This window comes from Colossoma macropomum, unplaced genomic scaffold (assembly GCF_904425465.1).
Source record: "Colossoma macropomum unplaced genomic scaffold, Colossoma_macropomum, whole genome shotgun sequence".
Taxonomy (NCBI): domain Eukaryota; kingdom Metazoa; phylum Chordata; class Actinopteri; order Characiformes; family Serrasalmidae; genus Colossoma; species Colossoma macropomum.
This window is the reverse complement of record NW_023494788.1, coordinates 36,939,964-36,960,932: the sequence shown is the minus strand read 5'-3', so window position 1 is coordinate 36,960,932 and position 20,969 is coordinate 36,939,964. Positions and strand designations below refer to the sequence as shown.

Genomic DNA, 20,969 nt, shown 5'->3' with positions numbered 1-20,969 from the left:
CAAAATGACCGAGCTGAACAAAGTTCACAGAAAAGACAGTAAAATGATGGTGAATGTACGAAGCTGAAGTTGACTTTATTCACCAGCAGCTTCATTTTTGAATTTACCGTTCCACCTTAAATGGTGCAGCAGTTACGTTCCGGCGCCTCGCTGCTGCAGCATTTAAGGTGGAACAACCAATTCCAATATGAAGCTGGTGAATAAAAAGTCAACTTCAGCTTCGTGGTGAATGCTGCACTTGAGCTCTAACACTGCTCTTGTCTTCCGAAAACTGACCATTAGCACAGTGACAGACATCTGATGACGTTGCTGTGAAAAATAATCGACTATATAGAGCGTCATCTACGGTCAGACTCCACATTTCTTCCACGAGTCTTTCCGAGTCATGGCGCTCGAGTCCGAGTCAGAGTCCGAGTCACTCGTGTTAAAGTCAAAGTCAAGTCCCAAGTCTTTCTCGATTTTCTTGAGTCTAAAGTCACCAAATTCATGACTAGAGTTGGACTTGAGTCCAAGTCACATGACTCGAGTCCACAACTCTGCTTGTCAATGCAACACATGGTCAAGAATGATACGCTGTATAAGTAGCGTAGTAGAACTACAAAGTGCACCTATATAGTAAGTGGAGCTGACAAAATGGACAATGAGCATAGAAAGAAGGTCATAATGTTATGCCTGATTGGTGTATGTAGGTTCTCTGGTGGTTTTGGATAGTAAATAAAATGTCTATATTTGTGTTGTAGTCATGGTGACCCCAAGTTCCTATCACCACCATTGTAAAGAAATCTGAGTCTCTGCCATCAACTATTTCACACCGAACCACTCTGAAGGACTCTTGACTCCGTTTACACCTTTGAATCATATGGAAATTTTGAAAAATGGGTGGATTTCCTCTTTAAGCATGGTGTTTATCAGTGTGGTCAATGCCACACATTCTATTTGTACTTATTCCTGTCTGGTAAGTGATGCATCGAGTATGCAGTGACCTTTAGGGTTTAAAGGGAAAATCAGAGTGTCTTATCATTCTAATGAGGAACCTCTACACTGACCCCAATATGCCACAGTTATGACAGAAAAGGGACAAACAGAATGGTTCCTCATTGGCAAAGGAGTTAGACAAGGCTGCACACTATCACCATACATGTTCAGTTTGTATGCAGAACATATGATGAGAGAAGCAGGACTGGAGGAAGATGACCGAGGATTTAAGAATTGTGGAAGAAACATCAATAACCATTCAAAATACATTTGATACAACGCTCATAGCAGAAGATCTGAAACATCTGAAGGCCTTTATAAGGAAGGTTAAAGAACAGAGTGCAAAGATGAGACTTCAGTATGAAGAAGACTAAAGTTATGACATCAAGAAAGACTGCTAACTTTACTGGTTTTGTAGAAGATGTGGAAATGATGGAAAGCTTCCAGCTTACAGATCAGCTTTTGAGAGAACAAGGATGAAGGAGCTTGAAAAGATCTTCAAATGCAACAATGTGTCTCTGCAGATGAGAATCAGAAATCCAGGCTATGGTCTTCTCTGTGGTTCTTTCTGGATGCGAAAGCTGGACAATAAACAAGCTAGACAGGAAAACTATAGATGCCTTTGAAATGTGGTGCTGGAGAAGGGTTTTAAGAGAACCCTGGATGGTCAAGAAAACAAACTGATCTTCAAACAAATGAAGACTCATCTGTTACTTGAAGCCCAGATAACCAAACTGAAGCTCTTATTTTAGACACATTTACTGGAAACGACAGTTATGCTTGGAAGAGATGAAAGTAAAATAGGAATAGAATGGCCAGCTAAACTGCTACACAGCTACAAAAGATAGTTCTTCAAGGGTTCTTTAGTAAAGACATTGGTTCTATATAGAATCATGAACGCTCAAAGAACCATTTGCATGCTTCAATGTTTCCTTGCATGGTGAAATGGCCTCTTGAAAAGGGTTTAGAACAATGGAATGACCATTTTTGGCGCTATATAGGTGTTTGTATGTCTGCTATTGTTACATGGTTGACATCATACCAATAGCAGAACCCTTACTGATACTATATATATGCATGCAAAGGACAATTTAGGCATGCAAATGGTTCTTTAAGTGTTTATGGTTCTATACGCACAGAGGGATCATGAACCAGCCATTCAGAAGCCTAAAGACCCACACAGAAGAGAAGAACATTCTGGAGAAATGCTGTCCATATGGTCACCTGGAGTCTGAATTGGCTTAAAAGCACGTAATAATGATAGTAGTAGTAATAATAATAATAATAGTGACACATCTGGTACATGGTAATCTTTAGAGTTTAAAGAGTAAACTAAACAAGTGGTAATACAATAGATAATAATAATAACAATAATAAAAATAATAATAATAATAATATAAAAAAATAATAATAGTGACACATCTGGTACACGGTAACCTTTAGAGTTTAAAGAGTAAACTAAACAAGTGTTAATACAATAGATAATAATAATAATAATAATAATAATAATATAAAAATAATAATAGTGACACATCTGGTACACGGTAACCTTTAGAGTTTAAATGGTGAACTAAATAAGTGTTAATACCATTTTCCATAGATTTGCTTTTTAAACTATGGGTTTTTTATGACAGTGACAGTACGTAAATTGCAGGTGTGTGTGCACATGTTTGTATACGTACATGCCGTCCTGCCTTGTGATGGTGTAGCCGTGTTGCGGGTAATGCAGCAGTGACACATTCACTCCGATTAACGGCGTTCCATCTTCCGTCACCACCTGACCTCTCACCACCGACACCAGGCTGAGAAACAAACAACAAACAAAGACACTCGGTGTAAACAAACATTCCCAGGAACAAAGACAGTGCTAATCCCATCCTCAAGGCTCGCAAGCGGCTTAACGTCTGTCAGCTTAAAAACAGCCCAAAAACACACTCCAAAATCACACGCAGACATTATGCACGAAAAACTGAAAGAAAAAACGATCTAATTTACAGAATTTTCCCCTCATTCTAATGTAGTCAATCAGCCAAGACATGTTTGGTGTTCAATTTAGCACTAGACCCAATGTAGTTATGCAGGTACAGTAGCAGAGATGTTCAAGCCTGACTTTCGTACTTTGGTCCATGTTTATAGATAAATGTGTGTCCTACAGCGTCAGAAACCACATAATCAAGTCTATTAGAGATACTGAACAACTTTACACAGCTTGAGACCAGCATGTGATGATTAAGGCATGCAGTTAGCATCATGCTAATTGGTGTACATACAGTTCTGTTACTTAGAACCAGAGGGGAACTTCAGAGAAGGCTTCGTTTAAAATAAAAAATAAAAAAGAATCATCGTGCTTGTAACGTATTGTAGCGGTGCTCTTATTTCATTGTCAAATTCTGGTTGGAAACAAAAGAATTAAGTTCTTGAAATGCTCAAGAGAATGCTATCCAATTAGGATTGTTTCTCTGTGGTATCTATGTAGTTACAGTCAAGCAAGCTGTTCCATTGGCTAGGGCTTCAGGAGCTGAACCGAAGGCCTAACACACTAGATTAACTACCAACATAATTAGAAAGCGACAGAGGGATCAACCAATCATGTTTTGATTTACAAGGAATAGAACCAATTTCATAATAAAACTCTAGTCCTTCTTGAGGGTCTAGATACATCTCTGACTGTGAATACAATCATAGTCCAAGCAGGTTGGGGTTAGTTTTCAGGAATGTCAGAGTCACTGTAACACATTTACATGCAGCCTAATAATTTTTTAACAATCTGACTAATAGCTCAATCAGAATCGAATATGTCCATGTAAACCCTCAATCAGAATAGACTAGTCCATTCGGAATACAATTTCTATCGGATTGAACGAAGTGGGTAATGCTGTAAATAATCCGTTAAATAGGTAAATGCCTATATCTGATTACATTCCCAATCGGGAAGTTTAAGTACGTTCTGCGCGTGTGCGTTTGTGTCATAGCAAAAGTTTATAACGTTCAACATGGCGGAAGCAGAAACTGGTCTGCAGAAAAGATGAAGTTTAAGCTTAGAGCTTTAAAAGACGGCGGTGGGACGGGTGTCCAGCTTATGTGTCTCAGAACACAATGTCTTCCTCTCGCCCTTCTTTAATAAGCACAGGTGAAGTACGTTTTTTTCTGAGTCTGACATCATTTTAAAGGAATTAAAAACACAAGCACTGCTCACTGCTGCTCGTCTCACTCTGACTGGACTCACGTGATGCTCGTTGTCTACGCTAAGCTGTTCTCTACTCATGCATGTCATTTTGGATTGGATTACTTGTGGTGCAAATGTAAATGCAGGTTATCCATCAAATTGTTCAGGACAGTGTGCACATAAACACCTCAGTCTTAAATGCATTCAATTGAATTGGCAAAAATCTCTGCATGTAAACACAGACACTGATGCATATCAGTTCAAATATATGATAATGTCTGTTACAAGCTTCAGATTTCTGTGTTTAATATAGAACAGCCAAGAAATGTAGCTGTTTGCTTAGCATTAAAATACTACTAAAATCTGAAGGGGAGCTAAAAAAAAAGTAAAACTATCATAGAGGTGTTTTTCCTCATTTTTGATCAAGGCCTAGCTCTAATAGGCATAGTAAGCCACTCCAGTGCTAAAACTAAAGAAGCAAATTTCAGACACCAAACAGACCTTTGCTGATGGATATTTGGGGTAAGGTGGATAAACTGTGTAAAACCGTGTAAATTTTGCTGAACTATTGCTTGAAGACTCATCAGTATAAAACTTGACTTTTCTGTCTCCTCTCATCCACTTGCCCTCTATGAGAGTCAACTGGTTGGACAATGGACATGGACAATTACAGCAAATTATTCCACCAAGCGCCATTTAGCAGCCGACCTGCAATCTTTTAGCTGCCAGCTAATTGCAGGATAATTTCTGAATATGTGAACAACAGGAGTGTCTGGGTGGAGAATGTTCTTCCTCATCAAGGCTTAATCAAAAGCTTAGCACTACCCGCTAATTTTATTTCTATTGTTTCAGCAGTTAGACAGCCAGGAAGAGGTCACTTTCTGGAAAACTTTCAGAACTCTTTCTATTGACCTATCCATGATCTGCCCACATATATGCTACTGTTGTGTGGCTGTAGTGTACATTTAGAGCCAGTTATTCATTCTACCTAATGAGAAACTGTAGAACAGACTCAGTTATTATCACAATACCTACATTTAGAGCCAGTTATACATTCAACCTAATGAGAAACTGCAGAACAGACTCAGTTTATATCACAATACCTACATTTAGAGCCAGTTATTCATTCAACCTAATGAGAAACTGTAGAACAGACTCAGTTTTTATCACAATACCTACATTTAGAGCCAGTTATACATTCAACCTAATGAGAAACTGTAGAACAGACTCAGTTTATATCACAATACCTACATTTAGAGCCAGTTATTCATTCAACCTAATGAGAAACTGTAGAACAGACTCAGTTTATATCACAATACCTACATTTAGAGCTGGTTATTCATTCTACCTAATGAGAAACTGTAGAACAGACTCAGTTTATATCACAATACCTACATTTAGAGGCAGTTATTCATTCAATCTAATGAGAAACTGTAGAACAGACTCAGTTTATGTGACCATTCATTGTTTTGATGCAGTATTGCGGTATGTATCATATATAATAAGGGTAATATTAACTACAAACACATTTCAAGCTTTTTTTTTCAATTTTTCTTGACTTGCATTCTTATGGTGCTGGTCTCGATGTGTCCAGTTCTTGGTCTTAACACAGTTTAATCTCTAATGGGCTTCACTACAATACCGCCTAATACTACCTGCTGCAAGGATACAAACATTGGCACTGCACCATATCATGTGACCACTCGGCCATCTATCTGTCACTCTTTCCTTTTTCTACAAGAAGATAACTGACCATGACCTGTGAGACCAAACGTGCAAAGAAACAATATCAGAGTCCAGGAGCTGTGACAATGCTGTGTTGTTTATGCTGTTCAGCTGAACAGATACGTCCCTCTGTTCCCCTCACAGATCCAGTACCCACAGGGAACAACAGCACTGCAACATCAAACAGCGTCAAGGTCACCAGCGCAGGTAGAACAAAAATAGATAGAACACAAAACACTTCAGTCACAACTCAGGTAAAAGACATTGTGACAACTTCAGAAAAAGAAAAAAAAATCACGGTCAGTCAGTCTGTAAAAGGCACCAAATACAATGTCAGTCACCATCGCTTCACAAATGCATTTAATCAGCACGACCCAGAGAAGAGCTGACAATAAATAAAACAACTTACATAAAACAAATGTACTAAAATTATTACAGAGGCTACATAATGTGCCACAAAATCCAGCATCTTAGACAACCAAGAACAGTCAGCCACCCAAAGCAATGAATTCCATCATTTTATAGTTGTTCTTTGCAAAGATTTTAGACTTTTTTAGCAATTTTTAAAACTGAGTGTATAGATGGTGTCGATGTGCTCACAGAAACTTTCCTTTCTGCTTCTGTTGTTCTGTGTAGTTGTGTTTTCAGGAGCTATCAGAGATGCAGTGGAGAAGATCTTGGGCGTCTTAATGCTCTGTATAAAAAGAGATTATAATTCTCATGCCTAACGTTCCTCGTAGAAATTGTGAAATAGTTCCGCATGGCCAATATTTTCACTGTTAATCTGCTGATCAAACTGTTTAATCAGCAGATTGTGTTAACCGGTGTAGAAGAGCGAGGAAAACAAACAAGTAATAATCACTATTTCTCATTTTTTAGCTAAATTAAAGTGTTAGGTTTTAACATTTTATAGTACGGCTACTTAAAATGTTGTTTTGGTCTAAATCAGGGTTATTATATTTCGCTAAAACTATGACTAAAAAAACTAGAAATGAAAAATGTAAAAAAACTAAACCAGTTTTTCAAAACAAAAAAACTAAATCAATACTATAATGTCCACTGCAAAACTAACTAATACAAAATGGAATGTATTAGTTTTTTTCTTTAGAAAGAAAAAAAAACTTTCGTTTTAGTTTTTTAAGTGTGAATGAGAGTTGAAAAGTATGTTTTTGCCTTTGGTCTTTAAGGAAAGCTGGAGCCAAGCTGAGCTCAGCCTATTGCTGCTTTAGTTTTTTCTATTCTTATCAAATACCTGCTATCACAGCCTTCATCATAACACTAAAAACTGAAACTAAAACTAAAACTGGAACTAACTAAAAACTACTACTTTTCAGAAAATAAAACCTAGACTAAAATTATTAATGCACCCTCACAGCTACCTGAAACTAAACTGAAATCTAAAATCAAAATGAAAGACTAAATAACTAAATAAAAATGTAAATTAATTCAAATTTAAAAACTACAATAACCCTGGTCTAGATTTTCTTCCATTTTTCCTCTTTTGGTTGCAAACTGAAAGTGCCATCTTTTTACAATTTTGGCTGAAAACATTGAAATGAACAAAATTCAGAAGTGCAGACTCCATCCTGTCCTTACAGAATGTTAATGAAATGTAAATGTAATTCATAACATAAATAATGTAAATCAAACGCTGAGCAAAATGACTCTAGACTTTTCAGGGTTACACAATCTGTCTGAACCTCTCAAAATGCCCATACAAACCTCAAAGCTCTAAAACAACTTCCGAACAGTGCTTTGCTCTTCATTTTTATCCCAAACTAACCTCACACATCCCTGAACATCAGCCCTCACACTAATGTGTAGCAGGATGCCGATGATAAACGTAGTGAACTGCACCTGCATGCTGATACTAAATGTACAGGTTCAGCCAACAGCACACAGCTGAAAGGACATTCTACTGTTTCCCACATTTTAGAAAAGCAGTCATCAAAAACTGTAAAATAATGTATATACAGATTAACAGAGTGGTCTGTTTTAAGGAGTGATCGTGGCGTCCTCTCAGGAGTTTCATGAAGAGCCACACGGGATGAACTTCCTACAGGCTACAAACAAATTTCAAGCATTTAAGCATAAGCCTTTAGAAAAAAATGTCTTTAATATTATGAAAAAAAGTGTGTGCTCAAAATAACAAACATTACATGAAATACTTATTGGTCATTCTCTCAGGAACACTATAGAGGTCTGAGGCTGCAAACCTACAAAGTGCACCTGCAGTGGCATGAAAACGTTTAAGCACACCTGGTGAAAATTTCTGTTACTGTGAATAGTAAAACATGCCCTGATTTTCAAAAGGCATAAAGATGACACATTTCTTGAATACTTTAAGCAAGATTACTTTTTTTATTCGCATTTTTTACAGTTTCAAAATAACAAAAAAGAAAAAGGGCCTGAACCAAAAGTTTGGGCACCCTGCATGGTCAGTACTTATTAACACCACCTTTTTGGCAAGCATCACAGATCTTTTCAGTTCTTGTTTGGTGGAGTTTTGCCCATTCTTCCTTGCAAAAGGCTTCTGTGAGATTGTTGGGTTGTCTGACAAGCACTGCTCTTTTGAGTTTGATCCACACATTTCGATGATGTTTAGGTTAGGAGACTGTGAGAGTCATTGCAAAACCTCCAGCTTGCGCCTCTTGAGGTAGTCTACTATGCATTTTCAGGTGTGTTTAGGATCATTATCCTGTTGTAGAAGCCATTCTGTTTTCATCTTCAGCTTTTTTACAGATGGTGTGATGTTTGCTTCCAGAATTTGCTGGTATTTAATTTAATTCATTCTTCCCTCTACCAGTGAAATGTTCCCTGTGCCACTGGCTGCAGCACAAGCCCAAAGCATGATCATTCCACTCCTGTGCTTAAAAGTTGGTGAGATGTTCTTATTCATTTAATTCTGCACCCCTTTTCTCTCCAAACATACCTTCGCTTACTGCAGCCAAAAAGTTCTATCTTAACTTTATTAGTCCACGGGACTTGTTTCCAAAATGCAGAGGCCTTGTTTAGATGTTTCTTTCCAAATTTTTCATGCTGAATTTTGTGCTGAGGATGCAGGAAAAGTTTTCTTCTGATGACTCTTTGATGAAGGTCATGTTTGTGCAGGTGTTGCTGCTCAGTAGAACACTGCATCTCTAGGGTCTGCTAAATCTTCCTAAAGGTCTTTTGCAGCCAAACAGGGGGTTTGATTTGCCTTTCTAGCAATCATACGAGCAGTTCTATTGGAAAGTTTTCTTGGTCTTCCAGACCTCAACTTGACCTCCACTGTTCCTGTTAACTACCATTTCTTAATTACATTACAAACTGAGAAAACTGCTACATAAAAATGCTATATTCTTACAGGCTTTTCCTGCTTTGTGGGCATCAATTACTTTAATTTTCAGAGTGCTAGGCAGCTGCTTAGAAGAGCCCATGGCTGCTTGTTGTTGGGACAAGGTTTGTGGAGTCAGAGTGTTTATAAAGCTTTGAAATTTGCATCACCTGGTCTCTCCTAACGAAGACTGTGAACGAACAAGCCATAGGCCTAACAAGCTAAGGTCTGAGAAATTGGTAAAAGTTATCTGAGAGCTCAAATCTGCCCAAACTTTTGCATAGTGATCTTTTCCTTTTTCACTCTAAAATTGCACAAAACAAAAATAAAACACAAATCTTGCTTAAAATGTTGAAAACAATCTGTCGTCTTTAACTTTATGCCTTTTGGAGATCAGTTTATCTTCTACTGACTTCACTATTCACAGTCACAGAAAATTTGACCATGGGTGCCCAAACTATTGCATGCCACTGTATATGGTTGGTGTTTCTGATAAAATGGCCAATGTGTATGAGTACTACATGTCATGTTTCCGTTATTTTGGACATCTCCTATATTTTCACTTTTAGTTCTCCATTAGTGATGAAGCTCAGCTGACCTGCTGTTGAACGGGTTTTCTCCAGGAAGCCGATGAGTTCCTCCTGGAGCCACAAGGAAGCTGACCCGCTGGTAGAAGGCCAGGGTGGGTGGAGTGGAAGAGGTCTGGGGGTTTTGTTGGGCCGTGGTGGGGTCTGGTGCCCCTTTGCAGTAAGGCTGATCCTGACAAGAACTCTGCAGGCAACAATCTGGATCCATACAGTCCAGCAGGCCATCTGTAGAAACAGCAGGAAACCACAGTAACAATGTTTAAATAACATCTGCTGCAGTTTCATATAAGCACCCTGGACTTCTGTTTTGACTTGAGAAATATGCTTCAGCTGCAGGCTGTTGCCTTTTCTTTAGCAAGTCTTTCAGAGCACAATCACTAGATTAAAAAACAAACTCATGATCTTTCATTTTGAAAAGTTATTTGGATGATTTATTTAAATCACTGACAAGATTATAGCTGTACATTGCCAGCAGATTTCCCACAGGTGTGTTTTTTTTGTATCACCTCTGCAATTTGCCTACAACTATATTTCATGCCAAAAGAATGGGTTGAGATTGGTTGATTTGCATGTCAGTCACACAGCCCCTTCTGCAAAAGTAGGCAGTTCTTGGCCAACCAAAGAAATGAAAACTTCCAAACTTTCTGCTGATACCCAGAAATCTGGCTTGCTAGACTACTATAACCTTAATCTAACTCTGCTGTTGCACCAGCATTTTGAAATCCTGGTATATCTAAAACTGTAACTTTCTCAGAGAAGCAAAAAAACTAATAATGCAAATTTTGCCCCATTCATCATGGAACACAATGCTAAGGGCATCTGGGATTTCCAATGGTGTAAATGAATAAAATACAAACAAACAAAGAAAAAGTTAAAAAGTTTTCCATCCAAGGGACCATCCAAGCATAAGCAACTTAGATCAAGAATATTTTACAAAATTACTGCATTGAACCAAGATACATTCATTTGCACTGTATTCCCTAGTTAATCAAACTAATTCTCACCTCCTTCGTTGTCCTTGCCGTCAGAGCAGAGCGTTTCCATGGCAACGTCACACCCCGCCCCTCTCCATCCTGACTGGCAAAGACAGTGCCAGCCGTTCTGGTCCAGGACACACCTGCCGTTGTTGTTACACAGGCCGGGACAGCTGTCTACCGGGACAAATTCAGCAGTCACAAACACCAGCAAGCCAGCGACCCAACACAGGGGTCAAGTACTAATGCACAAGTCACATCTCAGACAAAGAGGGATAACATGGGGAATGTGTCTCAGTCAATCAAATGTCTGAAACTTTTACATTTCAGAGACATCAGACGGGACATAGGAAAAGAGCTGTAATTTCACATGAAACCATAGTTTATACATTCATATTAGAATAAGCATGGTGATGTTTTGCTCTTTCTGGAATATGTATCAATAGATCCCATATCTCAATAGATCCAAACTTTTAACAGACTCAGTTTCTCAATAAACCCAACTTATCAATAAATCCAAATCTCTCAATAGACTCAACTTCTCTACAAATCAAATTTCTCAATAGATCGAATTTCCCAATACATGCGATTTCTCTTTAGACATACACCGATCAGGCATAACATTATGACCACCTCATTGTTTCTACGCTCATTTTCCATTTTATCAGCTCCACTTACTATATAGGTGCACTTTGTAGTTCTACAATTACAGACTGTAGTCCATCTGTTTCTCTGCATACTTTGTTAGCCCCTTTTTAATCTGTTCTTCAGTGGTCAGGACCCCAATGGACCCTCACAGAGCAGGTACTATTTGGGTGTTGGATCATTCTCAGCACTGCAGTAACACTGACATGGTGGTGGTGTGTTAGTGTGTGTTGCGCTGGTCTGAGTGGATCAGACACAGCAGCGCTGCTGGAGTTTTTAAACAGCTCAGTGTCACTGCTGGACTAAGAATAGTCCACCAACCAAAAATATGCAGCCAACAGCGTCCTGTGGGCAGCGTCCTGTGACCACTGATGAAGGACTAGAGGATGAAGGATAACAAAGTATGCAGAGAAACAGATGGACTACAGTCTGTATTTGTAGAACTACAAAGTGCACCTATATAGTAAGTGGAGCTGATAAAATGGACAATGAGCTTAAAAACAAGGAGGTGGTCATAATGTTACGCCTGATCCATGTAATTTTCAATAGACCAAATTTCTCAATACATCTAATTTCGAATTTGTCACCAGAATGAATTTTTAAGTAAATTCTATTTCTCAGTTGATCAGATTGCTTAATAGACCCAATTTCTCAATATATGCACTTTCTCAACAGTGCTACTTTCTTAATAAACCCAATTTATCAATAAATTCAATCCAGTTTTTAATAGTTTCACTGTCTTAACATATAAAATTTTCAATAAACCTAATTTCCCAGTGGATTTGCTTTCTCAATAGTACCAGTTTCTCAATAAAACAAATCTCTCAAATGATCCAGTTTCTCAATATATACAATTTCTCAATTGATTCAGTTGGTTAATCAGTCCCATTTCTTCATAGACATAATTGCTCACTATTTTATTATAACTCAAATGTGATGTGAATCCATGTGAATTCACAGCTCATTCAGAACAAATAGAGGGAAGATTTGGGTCAGACATGTTTGGTTACTCCAGTGCTATCATCTCCTTTATCAGAGACTGGCTGAAGTCAGAAAAAGGAATTGCTAAACTAAGGAAGCTTAGCAACTGTTCAATATTACGTCAAAACCAGGAGATAAGAGAGAGACAAAGTGAGGAACACAAGACAGTGAAAATCTCGGACAGTGGTGGCCTTCGTGTGCCTGAGTGCTTATGTTCTTGTGAGTGTGTATGTGAGTGCATGAGTGTTGTGTTTGCTCACACAGGGCACCTATATGTGAGGTGTTTCTGATAAAATGGCCAGTGAGTGTAGCCACAAGGTAGGTGACCCTAATTAACTGGCAACTCAGTGTATGTGTGCATGACTGTAGGGGTTTATGCATGCATGTGTGCATGTGTGGGGGCCTGCACATGTCAACTTGAATAGGTTTATGAGTACATGTGTATTTGTTCACATTTGTGCATGTTTATATTTAAGCATATCTACTTACGTGTGGCTGAGTATTTATGTGTTCAGTGGTGTGACCTTTAGAGCTAGGCCTTCAGTTTGGGCCATACATATTAAAACCTTGTCAAAAAACCTGCATGTTTATAGAATTTCTAATATAATGCTAGTGCTAAGCTAATGCCTGTGTACATTTTTCGCCCATTGTTGATTAAACATGGACATTTGAAGCTTGCAACAGACATATATTTTTACCTCGCATATATTAGTTTTACAGTGATACTTATAGTAAAGGGTTCTGGCATAGAGCTGCCGCCATTGTTTCCCATTCAGAAACAACTAACCCAAACCTGCTTAGAGTACAGCTTGTATCAGTGATGTTTTTAAAGCATCTAGAATGTATTTAGAAGGCCTGGAGTAATTGGTTGATTGCTAACACTTCAATGTAGGGAGATATCATAAAGCATCATCAAGAAATCTGCTTATTTAGCATTAACAAGCCAATAATCAATAATTAAAAGACAGCTTATACTACTATTTATTATTAACATACACATATACATATACTATATACCATGTTCAGCAATAACTAGGATGAAACAAGCATGTTCCAGAGCGCTTTTCTTTCATTATTATTAAACCTTATAAACTTAGGTGGTAAGTAACTTATCAAGCCAATTATTACTAATGATCTGGCTGCTTATTACTACTTTATTATGCAGTAACTAGAGTGAATTAAGCATTTTACAGAGCACTTTGTGTATTATCTAGTACTGTAGATAACAGACAAGTTAAAGACAAGTATTGAGACTCAAACACTTCAGCACCACACACCACAAAAATAATAGTCTCAGTCCCATATTTGTAAGACCTTTTTCTTCGTAAAGTAAGCACATTTTAAATTTAAAGCAGCAACCTATATACCATACAATATAATGTCATACAGAGTCTTAATGCTCTCCCACTTTGATGTTTCTGTCCCACACAATTATAGGCAGATCACTTTAAGATTATAAAGAAAAACTGCCCTATATTCACAAATAAAATGCTCTAGAAAATGCTTAATGCACTGTAGTCACTAATTAATAATGTAGGAATGAGCAGACAGTTATTTGCCAACTGCTGGCTTGATAAGAACATCACAAACTCTCTTGAAGATTCTTAATTATCCTAGTTTCTGTTAAATAATGTTTGAAAAAAAAGTAATTGGTTAACCGTCAAAATGGCCAAGGCCTTTAATTACACACTTCTAAAAACTAAGAAAAGCTCATTTAAGTCCTTGTATTTATTGTATAATAAGCCTTAGTATGTAATAAGCCTGAGATTTTAAGGGCATAACTGGTAATTCTTGAGAATTTAGTTTACTTGTTTGATTAGACCTAATAAGGGCTTAATAATGGACACTTAATTTGTCGTGCAAAGATTATGATGTATAATACACAAATAAAAGTGCTCTGGTCAAGCTTATGTCACTCTACACTCTTAAAAAAGATGGTGCTTCAAGGGTTCTTTAGTAAAGAAAATGGTTCTGTATAGAGCCATGAACATTCAAAGAACCCTTTACATGATTAAAGGACTTTTTGCATCATAAAAGATCTTTAGACTTATGGAAAATGTGGATGAATGTGTTACAGATGGTTCTATATATAACCTTTTTGAAAATAGTTCCATATAGCACCCAAAAGGGTTCTTCTATTGATACAAGCTTCACACCACAACAATAGAAGAACCAGTTTAAGTGCTATCTAAAACCATTTTCAAAAAGGCTCTATACAGAACTGTGTACAGCACATTCCCATTCAATCTGATGAACCCTTTCATGATGCAAAGAACCCTTTAATCATGCAAAGAATTCTTTGAGTGTTCAATGTTCTGCACAGAACTTTTTTTACTAAAGAATCCTTAAAGAACCATCTTTTTTAAGAGTGTAGTTACTGCTTAATAAAGTAGGACGCTAATTACCAAGTAATTGCTACAAGAATGATGCCATTACTTGATGAATGATAAATCTTAAATTGTTAAATAAAAATGTATTTTTAGCTCCCAGAAATCATTTGGCCGTCTCTGAAGGCCTAGAAGGCCCGGAGGGTTTCCCGCCGGTGCATGAGTGTGCATGTAGGTTGCATGTGTTTGCATGTTTATGTTTATGCATGGTCATTTGCATATGTGTGCATATGTAATTTTGCACCATGGTGACCAATGGTTACATACAACCAACCATAGGAAAGCTGTGCACATGGACAGTAATAGACAGTAATAGACAGTATGCATAGACAATGAGTGTCATGCTTTGGGGGCAGTGGTGAGGGGGACTAGAGCCACATGCTCTCCTCAGGCCAGCACAACCGTTACCTCTGTATCCTATCCAGTCTGCTATCACGAAGAGACAATCCAGGAAATTAAACAAACAAAAAAAAAAGAATTAAAAAGGTTCAGATGTAGCGCAGGAAGCACGTGTACACACATACACCTCCTCCGGGGGCACCAAATTATACGCACAGGCTCAACCTCGCTCCAGTAAATATGACATTTGGTGATATTTGCATTGCTTTGTTCAAAATCGAGATCATAGAGAGGGCAGGGAAAGTGGAAGTCAATGGCGAGAAACGGCTTCCGAGCGTGACGATCATTTCAACCTCTCTCAGATAACCTGAGATAAAGTTACCCAAAGAAATCTGAGAGCAAAAAGGGTGAAAGGAAAAACACAGATTCATTAGATACACTCAGGCAACACGGTGATAAAAGGGGACACAGTACCTTTGATTTTACCATCCAGAAAGTGAGCTATGAGAGAAAGAGAAAGAAAAAGAGAGGTAGATTGATAGAGACAATGTGAAAGAGAGAAAAGCAGAAAGGGATCACTTTGAATCAAGGTAGTAATATGTCTTATAAGCATCTTGCAAATTGCTGTATTGTACACAGTTCTGCAAAAGCCTTAGAGAGCCTCGGAAATGGTTTAAAATTGTTTGTCTGGGCAGTAAATGTGTTTTTGCCTGTAAACAACATTAGAATAATTACAAATAAGCATGAATAGAGTAAAAAGTAAGGCTTTTTTTTGAAAAGGGGATTTTCGAAACATCAATATAATTCAGTCATCAAAATCATTTAGAATTATATAGTGTGAAATGCTCCATTGTAGAGAGTCAGAATTGTTCATAGTGGTGGTGACAGGAACCAGATGTCCACCTCTAAAAGCTCCCTCACAGAAAGTTTCCAGATAGCAGGCACATTTGGGCCTAATCTGTGCCACTTTCGGCTCTTACGGCTCAGTTACGGCACTGGCAAGTGTTGCATGGGCTGGACGTGGGCCAAATGTCATGAGCCGGGCTAGACTTGGGTTACGGCACGTGTTGTGTGGGCCAGACGTGGGCCAAATGTCATGAGCCGGGCTAGACTTGGGTTACGGCATGTGTTGTGTGGGCCAGACTTGGGCCAAATGTCAGGAGCTGGGCTAGACCTGGGTTACGGCACGTGTTGTGTGGGCCAGACTTGGGCCAAATGTCAGGAGCCGGTCTAGACCTGGGTTATGGCACGTGTTGTGTGGGCCAGACTTGGGCCGAATATCACAAGCCGGGCTAGACTTGGGTTACGGCATGTGTTGTGTGGGCCAGAATTGGGCCAAATGTCCTGAGCCAGGCTTGACCTGGGTTATGGCATGTGTTGTGTGGGCCAGAATTAGGCCAAATGTCCTGAGCCAGGCTAGACTTGGGTTACGGCATGCGTTGTGTGGGCCAGACTTGGGCCAAATGATCCTCTTGCCTCACACTGCTTACCATCCCCACATCCATGATGAAAATGAAAGGTGATTGTACTTTTGCTGTCAAGGTGCCACACAGAGAAAATTAGATCATCCTCTCTGTAAACTTTGAAGTTCCATTTCAAAAATCATTTTTATACAATGGCTTTCATTTATACAGACAGATTGTAGGCCAAATATGGCCCAGTTAAGGATGACATTATTTTGGATGTGCATATTGATTTTATCATTTGACCTTAATAAATTGAAATAATTGGCAAAAGCAGTATTTGTCTATTACTATGTAGAACAGCTCTATTACTAGGTTTTAGGTGGTTTGAGGCAGGATGAGGATTAGGGGTGATGTGCTGGTAATGCAGATCTGCTAAATTGTTTTGGTGTTTATCTAACTCATCTAAAGTGGACCTGTGATAAAATGTCCTGGTCCATATAACATGAACATGTTATCCATTTTTGGGTCCTGAGCTGAACTGAATTCCTCTGGCACTCTTTTGGTACATACCTATGGGATATACTTGGTATACCTGACTTGCAACATTCCACTGGGCACCTGACCGACCTTCAACATTGAAATATTGTTGAAAAAATGTCAGTTTCAATGTTGATAAAATGCTGAAACAATGTTCAATGTTAAATGGTTCTGAAAAGTTTAACTAAATACTTATAAATCAACATCACAATTTTAACTTCAACGTTTGCATTATAAATATGACCATAATTATTATTTTTTTAGCATTTTATTATTTTTGATCATGAAACTACTTCAGAAATCTAAATTCATATATTATAAATGGAAAACAAGAACAACAATATCTAGAAAGTGAAGTTTATGAAGAAAATTAAGCAAATATGATGGTGAAATGCAATTTGTATCACAAACTGAACATTTATATCAAGTTAAAAATGATAAATGATGAGTATACATTAAATTTAAGCGTTTTTCCAAGCCCACCCATATTTAGGCGGCTAGACTCCACCTCTTTTGAGGCGGGCCGAGTGCGCATGCGCTGAATGAGTCATCAACGTTCAACGGGGCGAGAACGGCGCTCAGAGCTGCTTCTGGAAACTTCGGGAGGTTTCAAAACGCATTTGGTAAGTAATGCTTAGTTTATTTGACGTACCAACAGTTTTCAGTCACGCATTTACTTGAATGTGGTCCCATAGCTAATTTGTTAGTATCAGACTGTTTATATGTTAAAACGAAAATAAGCATCAATTGCTAACAGTTAGCTAGCTAGGTTAGCTAGTTAACCCCTGTCTGCTATGCTAAACTAGCGAGTCACTGTTTTAATTGTTTGCTCTCACAAAATAATGTAAGAGATTTTAACGACAATAAAATGATGACTTTTATATTAACTTCCAGTTATTCCTTCTGATACGCAAGTAATTTAAAAACTTGTACAAATACTGATTTAATACTCTTAATATTAATTAAGTAATGTTTTACTAAGAGCATTATGTATTTGAAACAACTGCTCACCTGCTTTGCTTTTTTGTACTGGCTGCTGTTCTTTTAGGATCATTTATAAGCTAACTCTCATTTATCTCGTGAGTGTTTATTACTAATTTTGCTTATTTTTTATTTTAGATGTAGCCTTGAAGAATCCACAATCACAAGCTGGCGGTGACAATAAAATTGACAAGAGACCTCCACATCTGTTAAGTGCCGAGTATATTTAACATTGAAGGGTAGGGATCAGATGTTTGTTCTCTGTCTGCCTCTCTCTCTCTCACACATGCTCTATGTATACACTCACTGGACACTTTTTACACCTAAATTAGTTTAACTAGTTAAGTCTGTTTGCATATGACCACGTCACTGCGTTGCTGTGGCGCGAACTGCAGAGGGAGGTCAGGAAGTGATTTTCTACTTGGGAGGCCTGCTGCACCATTTAAGGTGGAACGGGTAAAGTGGCAAAAAAAGAGGCTCCTTTAGCCCGTCACTTGGAGCAGAGAACTGTATTCTGCGCAGACAATGTATAAGGGATTGTAGTCCATCTGTTTCTCAGCATAATTTGTTTACTCCTTCATCAATTCACTGGACCACAGAATAGGTATCATTTGGGAGGTGGTTTCCTTCTCAGCACTGCAGTGATATTGACATGGTAGTGGTATGTTATTGAGGGTTGTATTGGTACAACTGGATCAGACACAGTAGTGCTGCTGGAGTTTTAAAACACTGTGTCCACTCCACTGTGTCCAATTACATACCTGCCTTGTTAGTCCTTTTAGAGGTAAAGTTAGAAATGTAAGATCATCTGTTACTGCCCAATTTGTTATTTTCAGTCCTTCATCAGTGCCTACAGGGTGCTGTTAAGTGTCTTAAGTGTTTAAAGACTCAAGTAACACTACGGTGTGACTCTGTGCAGCACCACACATATTACTATGTCAGCGTCACTGCAGTGCTGAGAGTGACCCACTACCCAAATAATGCCTGCTCTGTGAGGGTCATGACCATTGAAGTACAGGGTAAGAAAGTATGCAGAGAAACAGATGGACTACAATCTGTAATTGTAGAATTACAAAGTGCACCTATATAGTAAGTGGAGCTGATAAAATGGACAGTGAGTTTAAATCCAGGGTAGCTATACATAAAGTGGCCAATGAGTGTATACACGTAATCAAGCACAATGGTGTACCGCACACTCGACTTTTATTGTGTATTTTTCTTTAACTGTTTATTGGTATATGGTATATATACTTGGTATATGGTATATATACTATGTACTTGCTATTCCACCCATTTCGTCTGTGCAAGTTAAAGCTGTTGTTTCCAAATGATTTCTAGTGTTGTCATTGAAATTCATGTATGCATGCGGTGACTTTTACAAAGTAATACAGTATATACTGGCTTAATAAATGATAATGCACATCATGGTCTGAAAACTGCAGCAAACTGTTGATTGTTATGCTATGTCCACCTATGTTGATTCACTTTTGAAAAACGACCAAAAATTAAAAGGTGATTTAACCTTGATTCACAACATTGACTCAACCATAAATAAAAGTTGAAATGCCGGCTGCGGTGCCTGACGTACAGCCCATAACATGGTACTTTCATCTGGCCCATAACATGGCCGATGTAGGGTAAGTGTATGGTATGACCCTGATCTGGCACACATCTGGCCCATTTTTGATTAAGCTGAGATTAAGTTCTTTGGCCCTGATTTGGCCCTGACCTGGCCCATGTAAGGTGAGCATATGGTAAATTTAATTTGGCCCGGATCTGGTCCACAACACATGACATCTGGCCCATATAAAGTGAAGCTGAGGTTAAGTGCTTTGGCCCTGATTTGCCCCAGGCATGGCCCATATAAGGTGAGCATATGGTAAATTTATTTGGTCTGGATTTGGCCCAGACATGGCCCATGTAAGGTGAGCATATGGTAAATTGATTTGGCCCAGATTTGGCCCATGTTTGGTGGACCTGTGGCTGAGTTGAGGCAGCCAGACTCACCCTGAGTCAATGCCGTACATCAAGGGCAAATGTGGGCCATAAGAGAACTGCAGATGTGGGCCACATTTGGGCCAAAATTTCATTGCTATCTGGGTTACTACATGAAATGGTTAAGAATACACTGCCTGATGTCTGAGACATTGTTTTACAATAGTTTGGAGAATATTTTGGCCTTAAAGTCTATTTATGGTGGAGGGATACATAACGTAGGAAGTTGTGAGGCAGAAAAGTCCCCAAAGAAAACTTATTACTGTCAGAGTTTCCAACTTTTTTACCATCATCAACATTCCATATTAAACTAAGAAGATGCATGTATGTTCACTGGTAGTTCTGGATAATAAATAAAATGGCTATTTGTGTTGTAGTCAAGGTGACCTCTGGTTCCTATCACCACCACTGTAAAGACATCTGAGTACCTACAATCAACCATTTCTACCAAACCACTCTGAATGACTGTTTACATATCAAACACTGAATTATGGAGGAATTTTAAAACATTTTTGTATAGTACTGTATGTGTGTTAACAAAATGGGTTGGGCCATGGCAACCCATGTCTGGCCCTGCACTGACCGGTTCTCTTACGGCCTCATTTCCTCATGATAGAACCCACTGCGATAGGGATAGTGTTTGGGTAACGCAGTACAAAGTAATGCATTACAGTAATGTAATAACTTTTTCCAGTAAGTATTGCAATATAGTACAGTGTAAATTCTTTTAACCACATTACAGTTATTAATAAGAGTTATGTTACTCGCAGGGATGCAAGAAGGTGTGTAAGTTAGTAATGCTGAATTTTTAAGCAGCATATATGTGACATGAATGATGACATCATGCTAAATTATTTGTCTTTTTTCCATTTGAATCTTTTTGGTACCTTACATCAAACACAATGTGTCATAATGCACCATAATGAGGCGAGAGACGACAATGTGTCTCTCGCCT

The 20,969-nt window shown here is 38.3% G+C and overlaps 1 protein-coding gene across 1 annotated transcript in view; it reads right to left on the bottom strand.

Annotated features, from left to right (window-relative positions):
- The window catches only part of si:dkey-237h12.3 (teneurin-3), a 284,586-nt gene that overhangs the window by 56,446 nt on the left and 207,171 nt on the right, over positions 1–20,969 (bottom strand). The window contains exons 14-17 of the mRNA XM_036569289.1: positions 15,570–15,596; positions 10,774–10,920; positions 9,781–9,994; positions 2,658–2,777 (exon numbers count right to left, since the gene is read on the bottom strand). Coding sequence (XP_036425182.1) covers positions 2,658–2,777; positions 9,781–9,994; positions 10,774–10,920; positions 15,570–15,596 — 508 coding nt within the window. The remainder of the gene's footprint in view (positions 1–2,657; positions 2,778–9,780; positions 9,995–10,773; positions 10,921–15,569; positions 15,597–20,969) is intronic.